General features: G+C 37.2%; 12 protein-coding genes across 12 annotated transcripts; all 12 read right to left on the bottom strand.

Moving 5' to 3' along the window:
• Positions 1 to 86: 86 nt before the first annotated feature.
• TM35_000072090 (putative GTPase activating protein of Rab-like GTPase) lies at positions 87 to 1,292 on the bottom strand (the record flags this gene model as incomplete). Its single annotated transcript, XM_029023655.1, has 1 exon — positions 87 to 1,292. The coding sequence occupies one exon, from the start codon at positions 1,290 to 1,292 to the stop codon at positions 87 to 89; it is 1,206 nt and encodes a 401-aa protein (XP_028884851.1).
• Positions 1,293 to 2,012: 720 nt separating this feature from the next.
• On the bottom strand, positions 2,013 to 2,333 carry TM35_000072080 (succinate dehydrogenase cytochrome B subunit; the record flags this gene model as incomplete). Its single annotated transcript, XM_029023654.1, has 1 exon — positions 2,013 to 2,333. One exon carries the CDS (start codon positions 2,331 to 2,333, stop codon positions 2,013 to 2,015), a length of 321 nt encoding a protein of 106 aa, XP_028884850.1.
• Positions 2,334 to 2,915: 582 nt separating this feature from the next.
• Positions 2,916 to 3,266, bottom strand: TM35_000072070 (uncharacterized protein; the record flags this gene model as incomplete). The annotated part of the gene is made up of 1 exon (XM_029023653.1): positions 2,916 to 3,266. The coding sequence occupies one exon, from the start codon at positions 3,264 to 3,266 to the stop codon at positions 2,916 to 2,918; it is 351 nt and encodes a 116-aa protein (XP_028884849.1).
• A 676-nt stretch (positions 3,267 to 3,942) lies between these two features.
• Positions 3,943 to 7,413, bottom strand: TM35_000072060 (uncharacterized protein; the record flags this gene model as incomplete). Its single annotated transcript, XM_029023652.1, has 1 exon — positions 3,943 to 7,413. The coding sequence occupies one exon, from the start codon at positions 7,411 to 7,413 to the stop codon at positions 3,943 to 3,945; it is 3,471 nt and encodes a 1,156-aa protein (XP_028884848.1).
• Positions 7,414 to 8,004: 591 nt separating this feature from the next.
• TM35_000072050 (uncharacterized protein) lies at positions 8,005 to 8,682 on the bottom strand (the record flags this gene model as incomplete). Its single annotated transcript, XM_029023651.1, has 1 exon — positions 8,005 to 8,682. One exon carries the CDS (start codon positions 8,680 to 8,682, stop codon positions 8,005 to 8,007), a length of 678 nt encoding a protein of 225 aa, XP_028884847.1.
• A 363-nt stretch (positions 8,683 to 9,045) lies between these two features.
• TM35_000072040 (uncharacterized protein) lies at positions 9,046 to 10,098 on the bottom strand (the record flags this gene model as incomplete). The annotated part of the gene is made up of 1 exon (XM_029023650.1): positions 9,046 to 10,098. One exon carries the CDS (start codon positions 10,096 to 10,098, stop codon positions 9,046 to 9,048), a length of 1,053 nt encoding a protein of 350 aa, XP_028884846.1.
• Positions 10,099 to 10,522: 424 nt separating this feature from the next.
• Positions 10,523 to 11,758, bottom strand: TM35_000072030 (uncharacterized protein; the record flags this gene model as incomplete). The annotated part of the gene is made up of 1 exon (XM_029023649.1): positions 10,523 to 11,758. One exon carries the CDS (start codon positions 11,756 to 11,758, stop codon positions 10,523 to 10,525), a length of 1,236 nt encoding a protein of 411 aa, XP_028884845.1.
• A 425-nt stretch (positions 11,759 to 12,183) lies between these two features.
• TM35_000072020 (uncharacterized protein) lies at positions 12,184 to 12,618 on the bottom strand (the record flags this gene model as incomplete). The annotated part of the gene is made up of 1 exon (XM_029023648.1): positions 12,184 to 12,618. One exon carries the CDS (start codon positions 12,616 to 12,618, stop codon positions 12,184 to 12,186), a length of 435 nt encoding a protein of 144 aa, XP_028884844.1.
• Positions 12,619 to 13,217: 599 nt separating this feature from the next.
• Positions 13,218 to 14,864, bottom strand: TM35_000072010 (putative mitochondrial protein; the record flags this gene model as incomplete). The annotated part of the gene is made up of 1 exon (XM_029023647.1): positions 13,218 to 14,864. One exon carries the CDS (start codon positions 14,862 to 14,864, stop codon positions 13,218 to 13,220), a length of 1,647 nt encoding a protein of 548 aa, XP_028884843.1.
• A 422-nt stretch (positions 14,865 to 15,286) lies between these two features.
• Positions 15,287 to 16,615, bottom strand: TM35_000072000 (uncharacterized protein; the record flags this gene model as incomplete). Its single annotated transcript, XM_029023646.1, has 1 exon — positions 15,287 to 16,615. One exon carries the CDS (start codon positions 16,613 to 16,615, stop codon positions 15,287 to 15,289), a length of 1,329 nt encoding a protein of 442 aa, XP_028884842.1.
• A 451-nt stretch (positions 16,616 to 17,066) lies between these two features.
• TM35_000071990 (aldehyde dehydrogenase) lies at positions 17,067 to 18,839 on the bottom strand (the record flags this gene model as incomplete). Its single annotated transcript, XM_029023645.1, has 1 exon — positions 17,067 to 18,839. The coding sequence occupies one exon, from the start codon at positions 18,837 to 18,839 to the stop codon at positions 17,067 to 17,069; it is 1,773 nt and encodes a 590-aa protein (XP_028884841.1).
• A 1,200-nt stretch (positions 18,840 to 20,039) lies between these two features.
• Positions 20,040 to 21,200, bottom strand: TM35_000071980 (putative mitogen-activated protein kinase 5, putative,protein kinase; the record flags this gene model as incomplete). Its single annotated transcript, XM_029023644.1, has 1 exon — positions 20,040 to 21,200. The coding sequence occupies one exon, from the start codon at positions 21,198 to 21,200 to the stop codon at positions 20,040 to 20,042; it is 1,161 nt and encodes a 386-aa protein (XP_028884840.1).
• Between the last annotated feature and the right edge of the window lie 247 nt (positions 21,201 to 21,447).

Here is a 21,447-nt window from a genome sequence, read left to right as displayed (position 1 = left end):
AAAAAAAAAAAAGAAAGAAAGAAAAAAAGGTAAAAAGAAAAAAAGAAAAAAATGACAATAACAACGACAACTACAACTACAGACTATTATTCTTTTTTAAGATACTTTGTAAGTCCACGCATGGAGCTCATTAAACCCCGTAAACTACCACTCCATGATACCTCATTTGCTATTATTATTCCATGTTGACGCTGCAGCAGAACAACATCTTCTGGAGTTGACACTTTCAATTGTTTTACTAATTGAAAGCCAAATCTTTCAATCCACTTCATAGCTATCTTGAGAAACTCGTTAACATCACATGGTGGGTACAACTGTAATAAGGGAAGAAATTCAGATAAAATATTCATCTGTAATAATTCATGACGTTGATAATGTAACATTGCAACAGCAACGTATAAAACGATACTACGCAATTCTTCTCCAAAAGAAAAGAGAAAATCCCATACACGAAAAACATCCGGTACGTTAAATTCTTGTGTGAAGAGAAGTGTAATCCAACGAAAAGCGTAAAATTCAGATTTTACCTGATGTGACTCCAAATGTTCCCAAAGTATGGGATCAATAAATTGAAAAAGTCTTTCAAAATGGTGAATAGTACACATTACCCCAGTATCTTGATCAAAATCTAAACTACGACAAAAGTCATCACCAAGATATGTAAGCATAGTCTGAAAACAAAAGAAAACTTCACTCTCTACACTATCACATACAGCTTCACGCCTTCCACCAGAAAACGCATATAAAAGATGACCAACCAACTCATTCATACCTTGTACATATCCAAGACCTCTGTTAACACCAGCGAGGGTATGTATGATACGTCGTAGACTCTCCTGCGTTGATGAGAACACCATTTGAATACTTGGTACATTTGATTGATCTTCATGGGCGTTAAAGAAGTGCATAGATGGTATTGTGCGGGGAATATCAACATCCACCGCTCTACTACTACTTCCTCCCACTACAACTTTTCCCTGTTCATCAAGTTCACATACAATATGAACAATATCACAATACTCCTTTGTCTTTGCCTCCTGCAATTTTTCCCATCGGGATACTTCAGGGGGTAGAAATCCCATCAACAGTTTCCAAAAAACCGCACGATATTTTTCTGGGGTACCGCGACGACACAATACTGCAACTGAACGTAAACTAATAATGGGACCTGCAAGAACATTTTGGTACACTTCTTCTTCAGATCTTTGAGACGATGCACTTTGAATTGGGAATGAGCCTTCTATTTCATCCTTCACCTTCTCAATTAGTGAGGGAGGTGGGCAATGAGACATCTATAGAAAAGAAAAATAAAAATAAACTACCGTACAAAATAGTGAGATTCTGATAAATCCTGTAGAATACGTGTGTGCTCCTCTGTGAGTGTACCTGTTTACATTAAAAAAAAAAAAAAAAACAGCAAACAAACCGCAGCAACACGTTTAGGTGAAGGAAAAGACATAAGAGAGACAAATAGAAGAAAAAAGAGAGACTAGTAGAGATTCACTGAGAAATAACAAAGAAATATACATTTTTTCTGACCATTTGACACAGTACCAAAAAATAAACATTCTTTTTTCTTTTTTTTTCTTTCGTGTATGTTGCAAAAATAAAAATAAAAGCAAATTTTGCTTTCATCTTGTTTCTTTTTTTTTTTTTCTTTTCTGTTTTGCTAATATTTGGCGTGAGTGTATCTGTAGTCTTGAATCATTTGCAAGTGAACGTCAAAGACACAGTTACAAAACACTGAAAAATACCACAATGCAAATGTGATAATAATTACAATGACAACTTCATTCCACCAATCTTCTTCAAAACTACTGCTACCTAACGCCCCTTTACTTCCCATCCCACCCATTTCTCCTTATTTTTTTTTTCCTCTTTTTCCCCTCTTCTCTTCTCTTTCCATACTCTTCTACATAGTTGCATTGGATAACAACATCAAGTAGCAAGAACCACTACCACAAGAACAACAAAAGAAAAGAAAAGAAAAGAAAAGAAAAAAAAAAGAAGATTTACGGCAAAGGATTGATGGCATCGAGGAATGACAAGACCACACGTGTTGGTGTCATCTGCGTATCAATGATGGGATACACCAGCGCCATGCGTCCATCGGGAAGTGCGACGTACGCGCGGCGGTCGATGCGATCAAATGTCTTTTCGTCCTCGTCTGCGAGGGAACTGCGATAATACGACTGCCGCATGAGAATAGCCGTCGCCGCAACGCCGAACATAAGTTTGGGGGCATGATAGGCAAGGCGGTGCACACGGCTGGTGTACGTTAAAGGGACAAGATAGGACCATAAAGGTCTCTTTACAGTAGAGGCTCTTACCATTTTATTCTTCTTTTTTTTTTCTTTCTTTTCTTTTCTTTCTTCTTTTTGTTTGCTATTAGCTATAGGAAAAAAAAAAAACGACCCAAACAGATATTTATTTATAAATATAAATAAATAAATATCAATAGAAGTATCTACTTCTCTTTGTATTGTTGAGTTTCACACCGTTGTATACTTCCACGATAAAAAAGAGAAAAAAAAACAACAACTCTCTTTCTGTTTTATTTATATATTTTTTTTTTTAGGAGCATGTGTTTGTGTGAGTGTAGTAAGAGAAGAAAAAGAAATAAGTAAAAAAAAAAAAACAATATAATAAGAGAGTAAACAAGTCAACGTTCAAACAAACAAAAAAGAAATATCAAATATCAGTACAACATGGAGTCTATTTCATTGCCTTAATGCAATACAATATGCAATATTGTCCATCGAGTATCTTCTGTGTGATCTTTATACATCCCATAATATTTATATTTATATAAAAATAAAAATAAAACACAGAAAAAAAAAAAGAGCCAGAAGGCTTGTAAACAAGCTTACATACATACATATCTCATTGCAAGATACACAAAATCTCTTCTTCATTTATGCCTTTCGTGCAAAGAACAGCTTGGTTGTATCCCTGTTAGATTCAGGGTCACGAACCGTGTTAGTTGTACGCAGATTCCATCCCTCAGATTCAAGAGACTCAATGATCACGAGGAACACTGCTGACTTGTGTAGATCATCGCAGAAGTGTTGACTTACTTCCATGCGCCAGTGATCGGGATTTGTGTAAAATACAAACTTGCTGGGCTCGCGCGACGGACTTGCGGAGGTGGACATCACACTTGGGATGCGCTGTTCCATGCGCTTCACCGTCTCCTCGCGCAGCGCCGAGCCGAGAATAGAGATAACGGGTGGGTTGAAGGTAGCAGACACGCACAAGTTGGGCATTTTCTTTTTTTTTTCTTTCTTTTTTTATATTATTTGAATGCTCAAGATTGTATTATTTCTTTTTTATTCAAAGAAGATCTTTGTTTGTTTTTTCACTTATTTTCCTTCTCTGTGAGACGTTCTTTTTTATATATATCTATATATATAGATGTGCGTATGCAAATTTATCCTACTTACGTTTATTATTTCAGTGTGCAAAAAAGACAAGGTAGGGGAAATTCACGAGAGCAGTAATAATAATAATAATAATAATAATAATAATAATAATAATAATAATAATAATAATAATAATAATAATAATAATAATAATTCTATTTCACTCAATGCAGGTAGGCTGAGAAGTCAAGTGAGAAGTAAAAACTAAAGAGAGGAACAGAACACACACAAATAAAATAAAAATAAACGCCATTACTTCAGATTAGTAGTCATGAATATCGTATCAGGAGAAAAACTGTAAACGGTGAGAAAGGAAAGTAGAAAAAGAAACAAAAAAAAACTGATAAATAAATTAAAAAAATAGTCTTCGATACAGTAAAAAAAACAACAATACACAGTGAGATAGAGCGATAGAGACACTCTTTAACAGAACGATAATAATAAAACGAACAGAACAACTACTACTAAAAACAGAAAAAAAAAAAGATATTTGTATTTCCTCCTCTTATTATTATTGTATCTACCGTTTAGGTGTCGCATATGGATACGGTGACTTTGCCCGGGGTTTAGTTGCGTGGTACTCAAACAGTCCTCGCAGGGAAGTCTCTGACAAGAGCGGTGTATATGTCTCTTTCCCATTCGTGAGCACAATGGAATCGCCAAGTTGCCGATCACGAGAACTCGTGCTTAATAATGTCTGATCAGAGCGATGTTCATATAAGCGTGGGTGTGTTAGAGTGGACTCTGCCCGAAGTAGAGTTCCCATTAATTTCTTTTGTTGTTGTTTCTTTGCTGTTTGCAAACGAGCCATAGCCCGTTGTTGTCGTTGTTGCATATCCAATTGTCGTTGTGCCTCCATTCTTTTTTGTCGTTCTTCCATTTCTTTTTTACGTTGCAATTGGATTTCACGCTGCACTGCTCGTCGTTCATTTACTTTTGCTGCTTTTATCATGAGAGCTTCTTTTTCTTTTCGCTCCTCTTGAAGTTTTCGCAAAAGTCTTTCATTCTCTTGACGACGAAAAGAAACAATTTCATCCTTTACACGTCGTGTCATTTTTGACTCCATATCATTTAACATCACCTGCACTGCAAGCATTTCATTATAGTCTTCACGTGTTTGCATAATTTGTTCACGGGCCGCTTGATTGCGATATTGACGCCGCGTGAGATCTAATGACTTCTCCCGCGCCTGTCGTTCACGTTCCACACGAGAGCCTTCACTTTTTGAACGCTTGCGAATTAATGAGGCCTGCAGTCGTGCTCGTCGTTCTTCACTTATCTCTTGACTCCGCAGAAGATTTTCATGAACTCTGGAAATATGTTGAGATTGCGCTCGGCTTCTACTACTGTTTAGTTCTTGTTCAATAATACTGTCTAAGTGAGAACGGTGTTTTTCTAATCGTTGTTGAATGTAATCTTCCGTCATTTTCAGTTTTTCAGTTTTATTGGTTTGAAGTGTCGAACGCATATTTCTATCTTGGCGCTGAATAGATGATACCATCATGTCTAGCAAATTTTCTTCTACACTTTCTTGAAAGGTGAGTTGCATTTCCCCTCGTTCACTCCAACATGTTTCTTTAATAAGAGAACGAGCCGCATCTTCTTCTTCCATTAATTCTCTCAATTGTGTATGATATAAACCACCCTTCTGAGAGAGAAAATGATGTTCATCCACAATTCTCTTACGTTGTTTTTCAAGATTCTGTACAGCCTCAGACCACGCCAATACACGTCTCCTCACCATATATGAACAATATTTCATTCGAGCAAAAGCTTGAATAATAATAGCGTGTTGTTCAAGTTTTTCTTTTAACTTTATATATAAATCCATAAGTGAGGCACCATCTAGTAAGAAATCTCCTTCACGTTTTACATAATATTTTAAACCTGAATAATCCAAAATACTAGTAGCTAATTCACTTATAGATGTATTGATTAACTTCTCTGGTGGTAAAAGGGGTTTAAATGTAGAAACAATAAATGTAGGATTACATATAATATATCGGTTAGGTAAGTGACGACGTAATTCCATTGCAGATAAAACTGGAAGTTCTTTCAATTGCATTTCCACATCATCACCTCGAAAATGTGCACCAGTATCAATACCTCCTATCCACCAAAAAACATTTTTTTCATCTTGTAATACATCAAGTAAAGGCTTTAAATGTAGCATCTCTTGTGTAATAATCTGATCTGCGGTACTACTATCTGTTTGTGCAAGAAGATGTAAAGCCTCTTGTGTATCCACATCTGCATTCTCCATAAGAAATGTACGAACATGTTCATAATCTGCATGATATATTGTTTTCAGTTTTGTCATCTCTTCTACACTGGATGGAAACTGATACTGTCGAACCCCAAAAGAGTGTTCCATACTGAGAATGAGAGTACTGGGATTAAACTTTACACGTGTGTGTCTGGCGCATCCTGCGAGTGCCACTTTTATCTTTTCTGTATTTCGTGCGGATTGTGCCACAGAGAGTACACCGCCGAGTCCATACAATACTTTCAATAAACTATAATTATCCAATGAGTCCAGCACAGGTCCTAGTTGTGGTGGTATACAAAGACCCGTTCGCTGCCATTGAATGACTTCCCGATCACTTGAGCGAAGAAAGGCTTGCTGTATATCTTCGTACACGGCAGCAAGAGTAATATTTTCCAAATCGTTAGAAGAAACGGGAGGAAGCTGTGGAATAGAGAGAACTGTAATAGAAGATGGGATTGGTTTTTCCTCAGAATAAAAGTTAAGCGCACTATTTACATGTTTTAACAACATTGTAAAAGTAGTAAGGTATAATAAACGAGCAGCGGCAGTACAAATTTCTCGAGAAGTAAATATACGCAAACATTCATCAAAATCCAATTGGAAAAGACGTGCAACATTCTTAATAGCTGGAAGATTGGAAGCAGAACCATCATCGTAGAAATCAATCTCAGTAAGGTGTACAATCGCTGCCATACGAGTGTAAAGTGCTAATTGAGAAGCGAATGAAATACCAAGATCTTCCATAGCATTAGTAAAAATAATATACTCTTCTCGTAAGTGTGAAATAAGATTGATATCTTGAATACTTGATTGGCATACAAAGTCATTTTGCTTACGATTTATAAAAAAACGTTCCTTTTCTTCACCACTGAATCCATACAATATATAGGAAAATATCCTAAAATTATTTTTATTTGAATCCCCAATACTTGAAGTAAAAAGATGATCACACTCTATTTGAACTCTTTTTAATGCTTCTTCGCTCTCTTTTCCATCTGCAGAGATATGTACTTGAAGATAAGACTTTTGTTGTTGTCCCACCGTACATGTAAAGGCGGAGATGACATTCATTGCAGCTTTAATAACTTTCATTTGTGCAGGTGTGGACTCAAGATGAGAACAACATGATAAAACCAAATCACTGCATAAGTTTGGTTTCGCACGACCGCAGGCAACCACCACTTGTCGTTGTCGCGATCCCTTCCACGCAAGAACAGCCTTCAGTGCCGTATCCACTCTATTATTATTATTATTATTATTATTATTATTATTATTATTATTATTATTATTATTATTATTATAACCATTAATATCTGGAGTAGTGTTGAGATCATTATTGCCGCTGAGCAGAAGTGTGAAGTTATCACCAATGCAAGTGGCGTGAATGCCGTTGGCGGTGCGGCGGCGCAACAACTCGACGAGCGGCGGAAGTCCGACGAGTGGCGACGGCGACATCCGCGCAGCATCACACGGCCGCAGGAACTGCAGTGGGTGTTCATCCATACAAAACAATGATGATAATAATTCCTCTTTTTCTTTTTCTTCTTCTTTCTGTTGATTCTCCTTGTTATTATCATGTGTGTTGTGTGGAATGTAGATATCGTCGGCAGCCACAGTTATTTCAGTGGCACCATCGCGAACACGAATGATGGAACCTTCGAGTGAATCCGCAACGCCCACACGCCAGCCGTCGCCTAAACTGCGGTAGAATACAAACGCCATTTAAACAGCAGAGATTGAAGTAATACAAACAAACAGGTGAGGTCGATAATAATAGAACTAATACTTTTTTTTTTTAATGAATAATAATATCAACAAATATATACTTCTTCTTGGTATTTTTTTTTGTTCGTTATTATTAGATATACGTCAATGTTTGTGTGTGTGTGTGTATATATGGAAGTTATACAACTATACACACCCCTTGTGTAAGTTTGGCTTTGTGAGAAAAAGGAGAAATGAAAAAGCGTAAAAAAAAAGGGAAATAAAAATATCATATACATAAATTAACCCATCATCATTATTACTATCACTTCCCATTAATAGTCACAATAGAGCAGTTTTAGTTAACAATAAAAATTGTATACAACATATAATCATAAATGGACATTATTCTCCTAAATAATGTTGCTGTTAATGTTAAGGAGATCGTCACATGAAAAGAAAAAAAAAAAAAAACATCTAGAAAACAATAACAATAATAGTAATAATAATAAGAATACAAATAATAAGTGGATACACGTACACATAGAGATATGTATATACAGATATATATATATATATATATTTTTATATGTATATATGCAGTAAAGGTTAAGGTAGAAATAATCCACCTAGAACCCCACCTACAAAGGCCATCTTTAAAACAGCAGATTCTCTAACTTTGCTAAACACTGAATGGACAACATGAATTTCTGGTGTTCGCCTTCCCAATACCCATACATCAGATAACAGTTTTCGCCAGCGAACATCAGCGTAACCGAGAACACTTAATAACTGTATCATTACCACCCCACTCCCCATAAAACGGATAAGGGATCCTAAACTTTGTTTAACAAATCCAGCAAGAACAGCACCACCAAGTGCACTAGCAGCCACTCCACTATAGAAACGCACAATTCGTCTCTGTGATTCGGTACTTGGCATCACCAATATTTCCTCTTCTTCCTCCTCCTCTATTTCATACTCCTTTTCATATTTCTGTGGTAACACGACCTTCTCTAATGTGCATCGAATAGGATCCCTCTCGCTGATATCATCACTAGATGGAATTTGAATCTTTGGTGATGGCATCTCATGACTTTGACTTCGCGAAACAGAATGTCGTCGCCCCGTTAACTCGCTTGCATCTACACGGCGTACTTCTGCCAAATCGCCAAAGAAGGCTCGTTTAATATGAGTGAAACCCGTACCGGTCTGAGGAACGGAAACGGAGGAGCTGGAGCGAGTATTAGATTCCCATCTCTCTACGGAAACTGGAGACGGCTCCATTTTTTTTTTTTTTTTTTGTTCCTTTGCTACAAAATAAAGAAATAAATTTAAAAACAGAAAGAAACAATAATAAAGAAAAAAAAAAAAAAAGGAAAGAAGGAAAAAAGGAAACTGTCAAAAGAGAAACAAATTTCAGAGAAAAAAAATAATAATAAGAATTAGAACACTGATAAAAATAATAATGATAATAATAATAAAAGGTATTTGGTGGGGAAAGGTGAGAGAAAGAGGAAGCAAACCAATTGGAGAATGATTCCAACAAAGGTAAAGTCATATCCACGTCTGTAGAGGACCCAAGTATATATATGAGGGTAAAGAAAAAGAAAAAAAAATCCAAAACGCAAGGTATTGCAATTTCAAAATTTAATTTAACCAACACTTATTAGATTGTCTTATTTCACCAGTTGATAAATCTCGAATGTGTAGTTCAAATTCAGAATGTTTTTCATTATAACAAACACCATGAACAACGCAGTCATCATTAACTACTTGTCCTACTTTAACTCCAAATAATCCTTCATTTAACCATGTGGTTACATCATACTTTCCATCAAGGGTAGGATTTAAATATCGTACAGGATCCTCAGCAGTAAGAAGAACTGAATTTGTAGTTGGACCATTGTATTCTAATTTAACATCACCTACAGGAATAGTTTGACATCCATTAAACATAGGCGCTAAACAAGCAGCAGGAGCCCCAGAAGGATTCCAAAAAGGTACAGGACAACCAAAACTTTCATCTAAGGCAACACCAATCATAACTGCAACACCATAACGACAAAGCATCTTTGTTCCATGTTTTATATGACTACCAAATAATGTACAAACCTCTGGTGTAATATCTAAATACCGCTTAGAGGCATGATTAGCCCCACAATGATATGGAAATGAGAGTTGAAGTGCTTCTTCATTAATGCGATTACCAATTTTTAATAATGTCTCTGCTCCACGTAAAGACACTAACCGTCTTCGTGTTACGGAAAGTAAATGATCCAATACCTTTTGTTCTCCCATACCTTTTTTCACCGCCTCCGTAGCGCAAAAAAGACTCAGATTAGAAGATTCCTCTGAAGCTACTCTTTCCTTTTTGTGATCGAGGTGAAAAAAATCCCTGTGTCGGCGTAATTCCCCCATAGAAACGGGAAAAGCCCCAGGAAGACCAGGAATATGAACTAATACAGTCTCTTCTCCATATTCAGCACATGATCCTATAAATGACATTGGAATAGAAAATTCTTCACCAACAGAGTAACTGCACTGAAAACTCGCCGTGGGGTTCTCACTTTCATGCAAAAAAGGCACTTTGTTGGTGGATCCAAACAGAAGAGAACGTGCCGCCACCGCCGCATTGGGTTTCACTTCAGTGAGTTGAGGCACTTTTCCCAACGCCCGCAGAAGTGGAAACACTACAGTCATCACCACCCTCTCCTAGTACTTCAGGTGAAATAATACACTTGCCCTTTTATCGTATTCAACCCTTATAACGGAAAGGAATTTAAACTATTAAAGGATACACACACGACAAAAAAAGAATAAATAAATAATAAAATAAAAAAGAAAGATTATAAAAACAATAAAAACAATAATCCATTAATCCATAGTGTACATGAGTAGAAAGAGTACCAGAAACAAATTCACATTGCACGATCAATTTGTATAGCAAAACTCAAATCAAAAACTAACACTAATAAAAACAAGCGTAATTTCAACTTTCCGAAAAAGAAAAAAAAAAAAATCCTCCCTCTCTTTCTATCCCTTTTTTTATTCTCTTTTGCATTTAAAAAATTCGAAAAAGACAATAAAAAAAAAAAAGAAAAACAAAAAAAAATTTTTTTTTATTTTAAGAGGAATTAGCATTTTTTTCTTCTTCATCTTCCCACGGTAGCGCTGCTTCAAAGACTACATCACCATCGGTTTCTTTTTCCTCATCCATGTCATTTTTAGTTGCTACTTCTACATTTCCCTCATCAGAGAGATGTTCCCACCCCTCTGAAAGATTTCCACTGCAAAGATCCGTGTATGCTTCAATCTTTATACGCAACATCTCATTCGTTTCAACAAGTCGAGAAAAGAGAGAGCCATGCTCTACAGAAAGTTCACTATCATTAAGTTTTTCCTGTTCTGCCGCTAAATCTCCCATTAAACGACTTAGTTTTGTCTTGTGATATTTGCAACTTTCACAAACAGAATTTCCCAAATCCGTAGTTTCACGTTTTTTAATAAGTTTCGACAGTAACTGAAGGTTCCCACATGCGAGTTCAATTTCATGATTGACATTATTAACCTGTTCTTGTATCCAATGCTTTAAGGCTCTCTTGGACTGTACCTCATCTCGCAATTTTTTCCAATACTCTGTATTGTTTGGTACACCAATGTTCTTCTTACGCTGAGTCCCTGTTTTGTCAACTGGATCCGGTTCAGTTGATACAATTTCAACTAAATCTAATAACTGATCCGTGTTACGACACATGTGATAAAGGTGAAATCGCCATGAGAGATTTACCCAATAATCTTCATCTCCAACAAGACGAGGAACCAATGATGATCGAAACTCCATTTTTTCTGAAGAAGATAATATCCATTCCACTACCTCCTTTGATGGTTTACAAGCATCTACTTCCGCAGGGGTTGGAAGATTAGCAATTGAATTTATCTTTAAACATTTACAAATCTTTGATGCGATTTCTTTATTCTCAATTATTCTACTAGGAGGAATAATACAGGTATTCTCCTCCATTAAAACAGATTCCGCTATCATTTGCCATTCTTCTACTGGTGATTCCCATTCAGATGGTGGTATAGTAAGAAGTTGTTTTGTAACACAACATGTTTCATCTTGTTTTTTTCGTTCTTTTTCTTTCGTTTTCTCTTTTTCTTCACTCTTTACTTCAGATGAAGTTTCCTGCGTTGTTTCAGTAACTTCCTTATTATCAAGTCCAGTACTCTTTTCTTCATCATTATATCCCTCTTCAAGATCCAGTACTCCCGTCTGCTTTACAAACTCCAATCCCTCATCTGTGAGTTTCTTCGCCTGCTCTGTGGCTGTCTGCACCAGTGAAGTGAGTACACCAAACATAAATGACAAGAATGAAATGAAATAAAATAAAAACCCTCTTCAACAACAGTAATGTGAAATCATATAACATCAGAAAGAGAAAGATAGAGAGAGAAAAGAAAGAAAAAAAAAAAAAGAGAGAGAAGTTTAATTAAAACCAGAAAAACAATAACAAACAAAAAAAAAAATCAATGAAAAAGAACGGGAGTCCGCAAATCGAATTTGAGTGATGACACCATGACTAAGCAGCAAAAAGCATGAGAAAAAAATATTCTTTTCTTTTTCTCCTTCATTCCCTCAATTTTACCCACATAAGAACAAAAAAAAAAAAAAAAAAAAAAAAAAAAAACGGAGAATCCATTTTCAGACTAGTCAAAGGAGAACACAAATACCTAAAAACTATATTTTTTTACTCAATGAAATACAGTAAAGCAAAGATTATTTACTCATACAATAAATTTGGCCCCCAAAAAGAATCCCGCTGTGAATGCAGCAATATCACTTAAACCGCTTCCGGCAAACTTAATGAAGCGTTTCAGGATTATATTCAAATCTTTCTGATCAATTTTGCCATCACCGTTCTGATCCACTACATTCGTAATATCTTGCTCAACTCTTTTCCAGTTGATCTGAATATATCCCATGTAGCTTAAACTCTGCAGCCCAATAACTGCGAGACCAGCTCCGTAAAGTGCGTCCGATGTGAGTCGACGTGATGCCACTCCCACTGCCGCACCCAACACTCCGCTTACACCAATGGTTGATAATAAACCAGGTGCCGTTTTAAGCTTTGGTACCTCAGCATATATTTTTCCATCACCATCAACAGGTTTATTGCTGCTCTTCATGGCTTCCTTGACAGATGCTGATTTCTGGCTCATCTTCTGTGAAAATTATAGCGATAGTTTCCTCTGATATCCTTTGTTTTTTTTTTTTTTTTCGCCTCTTTGTTTCTCCTTCTTCTTGTTTTATAGTGGTTCACAAATTTGCCGTTTTTTTTTTTTTTTTAATATCTAATATATTTATATTTGCAATTATGTATGTGTATATATACCTATATAGAATTAGGGAGAAGTAACAAGAAATAAATAAATAAATAAATACATAAGAATTCATCAGAATATATACATCTTCCAGAAAGTTTAATGTAATATCTATAGATGATATTTATCATATATATATGTACGTATATGTATATATGTATACAAGGGTATGAACAACAACAACAACAAATAAAACAATACCGATTCGTATTATGTGAGCAGTGGTAAGGAGCACCTCAAAGAGATGTAATTCAAAGGGGGAAAAAAAAATAACAAGAAAGGGAGAAAAAAAAAGCAGAGAGATAAAGAGATAGTTTCTTAACGTTGACGTTCTTCCACTCTAGAAGAAAGCAAATCAACAACTATAGTTCTCTTCTTTATTCTTGTCTTTTTTTTCTTTTCTTGTCCTTTGAGCACCTCTAAAAACCCTCCGGATTTTAGGTAGATTGTTGTTGAAGATACTTCAGTGCGATGGCTCTTGCTGTTACACCAAGATTCCGAGTAGCACTGCGCACGACGAGGCGGTCTTGTGGTGTTCGTTGAGTCAACGGAAGATGTCGCAGGTGCTCCAGCGAGAGCTGCCAGTTTCCAGAGAGTGCGGCGGCCCACACACCAAGCCGTTGACTGTGATTATCCTTTGGTAGTCCACACGCCGTCATTTCGTCAAGTACCGCGATGGCCTCCTTCCATCGACCCGCACCCACGCAGGCCTTTACTGCCAGACGGTGTGCCAATGGTGGGAGGACCACTCTTGGCTCCTCCCCACGTGTTCGCTCGAGTAACTGTACGGTTTCTTTCCATCGATTAGCGGCAACACAGGCTTGTAAGGCTGCACAAACAGAAAGAGGATGTGGTCTTTGATTTGCATCTGCAAAGGATTCTTGCAGAGCTCGTATTGCAATCTCCCATCTACCTCCCTTAGCACAGGCAAATAAAAATGAAAGATTCGTACGTACAGGCAAGTATGTATGCGTTTCAAGAAGGATATTACCAATCCGAACTGCCGCCTCCCACTGACCTGACTGTTCGCATAATTCTAAAAGTTCACTCATCCCAGTTGTTGCAGATGCTTCATCTGCTTTTGTCATCCATGAAAGTGCTGATAATGCTTTTTCCCATTGTTTAACCGCATGAAAAGATCGAATAAGTTTTTGATATGAATCTCCAGCTATGCTAGAAACAAAACCTTCTGCTAGGGCTGTATCATATACTTTAGTCGCCATTAACCACGCATTAGCTTCTTCACATTGTCCTAACAAAAGACTTACCATAGATTTATCAGGTTTAACCCCTATACCAACAGCAATATTAAACACCGAAAGAGATGCTTTCCAATCCTGTGAGACTGACATAACATCCTTAAAAAAATTCAAATCTGAGGGGCAAAAATTTGCTTCTTCCTTCGTTTTAGTAATTACCCCAAGCATATAAAGACATGTTTGCCACTGTTTCAACTGCGCTGTTCGTTGAACAAGAGACCCCACAAACACTGGATCTACTAAAGACCCTCGTGCTATTCCAGTAGTGAACAGTTCTATTGCTCTTTCCCATTCCCCACTAGCAGAAAGATGAGGAATCAACACTCCTAAGGAATACCATTCTCCCATTTGATAATGGCGTTCCATAGTTTCGGCTACAGCTAAGGCAGAGAGCCAACTTCCATATTTCCCCGCTAGTATTTGTGTGGCATGCGGCACATCCAAAGTCCAACTCTTTTTTGTACAGTAATCAAGAATGGAATTACAGTTTCCAGGTGAGAGTAGGGATGAAATAAAGGCAGGAGACGGAGGACTTCGTAGTGATTCAGAAAAATAAAGCGCACTCTGCCAATCGCCAAGGCGCTGAGAAGCGTTACATAAAACTGCCACAGACGTAGGACGCACAAGAGATGCATTATCTGCCAAACAGACTTTACCTAATGTAATAACATCACTTACAAGACCTTGTCCAGCATCTTGTAAATGATGAATAACACCTTCATCTACTGTCTCACTGAGTATTCGGCGTAGTACACCACAACAGGCATTAATATCCCCTCCCAAAACTTCCGTGGCTAGCAGCCGCGCAAGTCCTCCTTTTCCCATATACTCTTATCAAAAAAAAAAAAAAGATTAAAAAGAAAAGAAAAAAGAAAAATTGTACAAGATGGAATAATATATCCAAACCACAGAAACAATACAAGTTTTATCAGTTCCATCTCTTTCCTTTTATTGTTACTCATCTTTTTTTTTTGTTTGTTTGTTTCCTCTCTCCCTCTTTCTTTCTTTCTTTCTTTTTCTTCACACTCAAAGGTAGGTCATGATTAATCATTCTTTAGAATAATGTTTATGTCCCATACCTTTCTTTCTTTTTCTTTCCGTTTCGCCCTCTTCTCGTAATGTATAAAAACCATATGTTCTAAACAACAACAACAACAACTAAATAATAATAATAATAATAATAATAATAATAATAGCAGCAATAACAATAAAATTGTAATACAAACCTCTCTCAATTACTTTTGCTGCTAAGCTGCTGCATCCTCTACTACCTTCTTCTTATCATCACCTTCCGCATTTTCTACATGTAGTTCCTCTGAGGTTAAGTTAGGCACAGCTATCTTGTATCCCTCTTCAACTCGTTTAAGTACGGCATCTGTGTTAACTTCATACATATTTCCTACCTCGTCCACAAAATGACGTACAGTACGAATGAGTGTATCCTTAAGAAGATTATCCTCTTCACCTAATGACAAGTCTGCCCAAAAAGAATCTACGAGAACAGAGGCGGCTAAATCTTCCGCAGCTCGGGCACCCATCAATGGAAATAAACGCAAAAGTGGGATCACTACATCACTTCTCCATGACTGACGCGCCAATTCAGGAGAAGTATATAAATATTGTGAACGAAATTTAGTAGCAGGAAATAGATTTTGTTGTTTACAAACAGAGACTGCCAATTCTTGAGGCATAGTAGTTTCAAGAGAGTTAGGGTCTAATCCAGTATGTCTTGCCCAATACATAGAGATATCTTTTAAAAATGAAGGATGAGTAGCAAATTTACGGTAAATATGACCCCAAAGTGCCCGTTTGAAGTAATTTTCTGTGTTAACCTTGCTTATACGTTCTCCATAAAATCGAAAGTAAGCTGTAACATCACAAGGACGCATCTTCTCAACAGATCCCACCCTAACATAATCATTTGGAATAATACGGTTAAATAGTTTTGCCTCTTTTTTGTCTAGAGTGCTCCTGGCATCTGCTGCCATCATTCTTTGGGTGAGATCTTTTGCCTTTGCCTCAACGAGATCGCGTGGGAGGAATGCACGTGCCTGCATTTCCGCCTCTGGTCCTCCTGCGGCGTCCTCCTCTGCGAGACGCATCATGCAGGCGTAATCGTGCGGTTCGAGCGGGGCGGCGGGGTCCAATTCGCGGCGTCCGGGCCCGCCTGTTGCCGCCTTCACAGCCCGCAGCCGTTGGGCCTCGTGGCGGTGGCGGGGGGCGGCGGCCGCGTTGCCGGCGCGGAGGCACTCGAGAAGCGCCGGGGGTGCCACGACTGCGGCCCGCCCGCCGTCCAGCAGCCCGAACTGCCGCTCCACCGCCGCCGCGTGCAGCTCCCGGCGGACGTAGTAGACGTGTGAGTAGCGCAGCAGCAGCTCGAGGTCGCAGGAGGCCAAGTCGATCTCGAGGAACTCACTCGCCTGCTCCTTCACCCGCCGCCGGCTCCCATACCACGCGTACACCGGCTGCAGCTGCCGCAGGAAACGCTCCTCCACCGCCAGCGAAGGGAGCGTGCCAAGAAAAACACGAAATGGCGTCACTGCAAGGTCCCCACAGAGACCAGGACAAATGACCATCTCACTGTGCCGCACTAATAACGTCAAATGGAACCCAATATTACACGCATACCACAAGGTGCAGAAAGAAAAAAAAAAAAAGAAAAACATAAACTAGCAAACGAGGTTCAGAAATAAACAAATAAAGAATAAAAATCTTTACAAGAGATGACAACATGATAAAATGGAATAACTTCTTCTAAAAACGTTCATAGTGACAGCCTCTCCCTTTCTTTCTTTCTTTCTTTCTTCCTTATTTTTTTTTTTTTGCATAAACCCTTTTTTTCCATTTATTTTATGGAATAAACATAATAATGACAACAACAATAATAAAAAAGAAAGACAAAAAAAAAAATCACTACTATTACTAGTACTACTATTGCGTATCTCCACTAGAGAGTATGTGTTTCTTTTTTTTTCTTCTTTGATAAAATTATGTATACCATGACTACCCAATGATTTTTAAAAGATTTTATTTTGCCTTCCTTTCTTTCTTTCCTTTTGTTTCTGACGCTGAGAATGCTGAGAGAATAGAGATAAGTTTCATTACACTGGTCATTGCCGGCAGCAGCCGTCCATAAATAACTACTGACAGACACTCCATAAAAGAGAATGCCGCTTCTGTAATTGGATACTGCAGAACAGGTGGTATGGTTGTTTTAACACCGGGAATGCGATCCACCGTCGAGGCGCGTGCGACACAATTCCCACGTAAACCTTCTCTTCCTGCAAAGCGATCAAATCCACTTATTTTTACACCACCAAATGGTAAAGATTGACAAAGATAGTTAATACCAAAGTCATTTATATTTGTCATACCTGTCTTTAGTTGATCTGCAATTCGTCTGGCTCGTGTGATATCCCTAGAGAAAACACTGGATCCAAGACCATAATCACAAGCATTTACCATATCCACCGCCTCTTCGTCAGTTTTAAACTTCATTACAATAAGTACAGGACCAAATACTTCTTCCTTGGCAATTGGCATTGTTGGAGTAACGTTAATAAGAATTGTAGGAGGAAAAAAGTTATGATTTACTTTTCCACCACAAACAAGAGTAGCACCAGCACGAACAGATTCATCAATAATACTTTGAATCTTTTTAGCAGATGCTTCTCCCATTGTCATAGCTCCCATATCATATAAACCTTGAGATGCTGGACCTTGCGTTAAATTACATACCAAGCTTTTTAATTTTTCTACAATATGATCATGAATAGATTCTTGAACCAGAACTCTTTCCAAACCAACACAATTCTGTCCACAATTTTGATAAGTTCCACGCATAACAATTGGTACTACTTGCTCCAAATCGGCATCATCACATATTACGGCAGGATCTTTTCCACCAAGTTCCAATACAACTGGAGTAAGAGTTGCAGCAGCGTTGCGCATAATAATTTTACCAACACCAGGAGATCCAATAAAAGTTAACTTATCCACTGAACTTACAAGAGCTTCTCCTGTTTCTGCAAAACCAGTAACAAAAGTAACAAGATCTTGAGATTGTCCGAGTTGTTTTAATCCTTCTCGGACTATTGATTGATAATAAGAGGCATAGAAAGAAGAATATTCAGAAACTTTACCTACAAAGGCATTACCTGCAAAAAGAGCTGATATCATTGGACCATAAATATTATGAAATGGATAATTCCATGATACAATAGCACCAATTACACCAAAAGGAACATATTTTACAGAAGCCCGTTTATGAATTGTCATGAGACCCACATCACGTACTTCTTCTGCCAATAAATCTTCTCCTTGAGAAGCTGTCCAGCGAAGTTTTTCCAGTGTTGTGAGCATTTCACCCAATGATCCATCCATCATAGTCTTTCCACATTCCACACATGCAGTTTTACAAATAAATGATTGATGCTCTAATATGTAATCCATAAGACTGAAAAGTAATTTTCGTCTCAGTGAAAAAGATGTTTTTGCCCATGTTTTCTGTGCTACTCGTGCACGAGCAACAGTTGCACGAACATCTTCAGGAGTTGTAACATTTACAAGACCAATAGGGGCGTTTATTCCCTTATCATAACATTGAATGGTACCTGCAGGTCCTGAATGTGGACTTAGAGTTTCATTTGCGGGTTTAAAATCAAACTTTATCTGTGGAAGTGGTACCACAATCTTTGGAGCGGTGTAGCGTTCCACTGTGTGCTGAATCGTAATGAGCACTGCACGTAATAAACCAAACTTCCACTCGAATAAAATAAAGAGAATGAGATAGTAGAACATTATGGTGGGAGAATCAAATACTATAATTCCTAACTATAGATATATTTATATATAATTTTTTTTTTCCTTTCCTTTTATGAACAATCCTCCTTCAATTATGAAGAGAGAGAGAGAAAAAATAGTAAGGAAAATAGAATGTGTTTTTTTGATCCTTTTCTTTGTAAGTGTTGCTTTATATGTCTTTTTTTTTTTTTTTTCAAACTTGTTCGCGCCGAATCAATTAGAGTACACAAAAAAAAAGAAAAATTGGAATAGTTACCAAATCAGAATAACAGATGCGATAATGATAATAACAACATCTGTTCTACAACAACTACAACAACCAAAAGTAAGGAGGAATATAATAATAATAACAATAATAATAATAATAATAATAATAATAATAATAATAAAGATCAACAAGAACAACAACAATCAAATCACAGAAAGTTTATATATATATATATATATATATATATATTTATTTATAAGTGAAAAGAGATAAGGGAAATACACATTTTCGTTTCTCAACACGCTAGTTTCCCACAACACACCAAAAACAAAGAAAAAAAAAAAAAAGAAACACCACATGGTGCAAAAAAAGAATCGCAATATTTCATATCAGCATCGGCTGAAATATTATTTGAGGTAATCTTCTCTTTCCCCTTCTTCTCGCAGATTATTATTTTTGCCTCCTATTCCTCTCCTCTATTGATTATTTCTTTTTTCTTTTCCCTCCTTTCTCTTTCACACATCAAAGAGGAACAAAAAAAAAAAAAAAGAATAAAACCAACAAAGGAAAAGAGAAAACACAAAAAGAAAACAAAAGGCCCAAAAGAAAGAGCACAACAAATACAGCAGTGTGTTAACTCTCCAACACCATCAGCAAACCCAACTAAATCGGTAACGTGAGAAAAGGGAGACAAAAAAAATGTAAGAAAGAAAAAAAAAGAAAAAAAGTGAATCGTGAAAATAACTATATGCTCAAGGAGGGGGAAAGAGAATTCTTTTTTTTTTTTTTTTTCAGGTAGTGGAGGGAGTAACAATAATAGTAGTAAAGAGTACAATTCGAAGACCAATTGACATTGTCTTCCTTATTTTGTCTGTCCGTGTGTATACACAGACAGAGTGGCACATGATTAGCCCTTCTTTTTTGTCAGGTATATATATATATATATATATAATATAATATGTATATAATATATGTGGGGGGTATTGTTCTTAATTCTCTTCCAAATCTCCCTTCTGCTGATAATATGCTACCTCTGCCCACATAAATCGACGCAGTTGAGCCTCTGATATCTCTGCATGTAGATCAAAGGAAAGATCCATTTTTGGAATTGGTTTACAGTTTTGTATACCTGGACCCCCAACAGAAGCAAAGAATGGGTGTTCTAGTGCCTCTTGTGCCGTTAATCGTTTCGCTGGTTCAAACACGAGAAGTTTGTTTACCAGATCAAGACCATCAGGAGGTAATGCTTTAAGCTCCTGTTCAAGCGGTCTTGTATTTTTATATTTCTTCACATTCTCATTCACAAAGGACAATGCATTCCCATTACTCTCTATAAATTCTGTTCCTGTTACAGGAACGCTAGATAATACCAATTGCATTTGGTGAACGTAATCACGGCCTCCGAATAAGGGACGCCCTATAACATATTCAGCGATAATACAACCAATCGCCCAAAGATCAACGGGAAAACTGTATCGACACATCATTAAAAGTTCCGGTGGACGATACCAGCGAGTCACAACATAATCCGTGAGATCAAGTGGTTCATTCATTTCGGATATACCTGCCCGTGCGAGACCAAAATCACACACCACGGCATTATAATTATCAGATTCCCCACCTAATAATATATTGCTTGGTTTTAGATCTCTATGAATAATTCCTAGTCTGTGCATATCCGACACACATCGAATAACCGATACCATAACTCGTTTTAGAGAATCTATGGATGTATTTCGTGTACGTTGAATAACTACATGCAGATCAGTATTATAAAGATCTGTAACTATGTATAAATCACGAAAATCTGCAACACCATCTCTAGGTGGAACCACTCGTAAAAGGTTCAACATATTACGACATCCACTCTTTCTCAAAATACGGTGAATGACTATCTCTCGCCAAATTCGACGACCATCGGTTAAATCATCAAAAAGACCACCGACTCGTTTGATAGCCACATCCCGAAATGTAGTGTTGTCGATTGCGGCACACACCACACCATAGGCTCCAGACCCCGCGACAGAGGTGAGAGTGTATCGGTCTTCCACCTCAAACATCTGTCCACGCACGCGGTAAGTTTTCCAACCCCGCTGTGTGCATACTAATTGCACAGCGTTGCTTGAAGAACTATCCCCTGATCCCGCCATTAGGTGTCTATCCAAAAGTTTACGTACGTCTACGTTAATTTCTTTTTTTTTTTTTTTTTTTTTTTTTTTTTTTTTTTTTTTTTTTTTTTTTTTTATGTTGTGTGTGTAGACCAAAAATTACAGTTATTAAGCTATTTAAATGGTATATATATATATATATATATATATATATACACTTACCTTTATTGCTGTGGAATCAGGGGCACACATGGAATCGAAGAAAAAAAAAAAAAGGAGAAAAAAAAAA

This window comes from Trypanosoma theileri (assembly GCF_002087225.1).
Source record: "Trypanosoma theileri isolate Edinburgh chromosome Unknown TM35_Tth_7_V1, whole genome shotgun sequence".
NCBI classification, from domain to species: Eukaryota; Euglenozoa; class Kinetoplastea; order Trypanosomatida; family Trypanosomatidae; genus Trypanosoma; species Trypanosoma theileri.
Note: the sequence above shows the minus strand (reverse complement) of the source record. Positions and strands in the feature narration are given on the sequence as shown.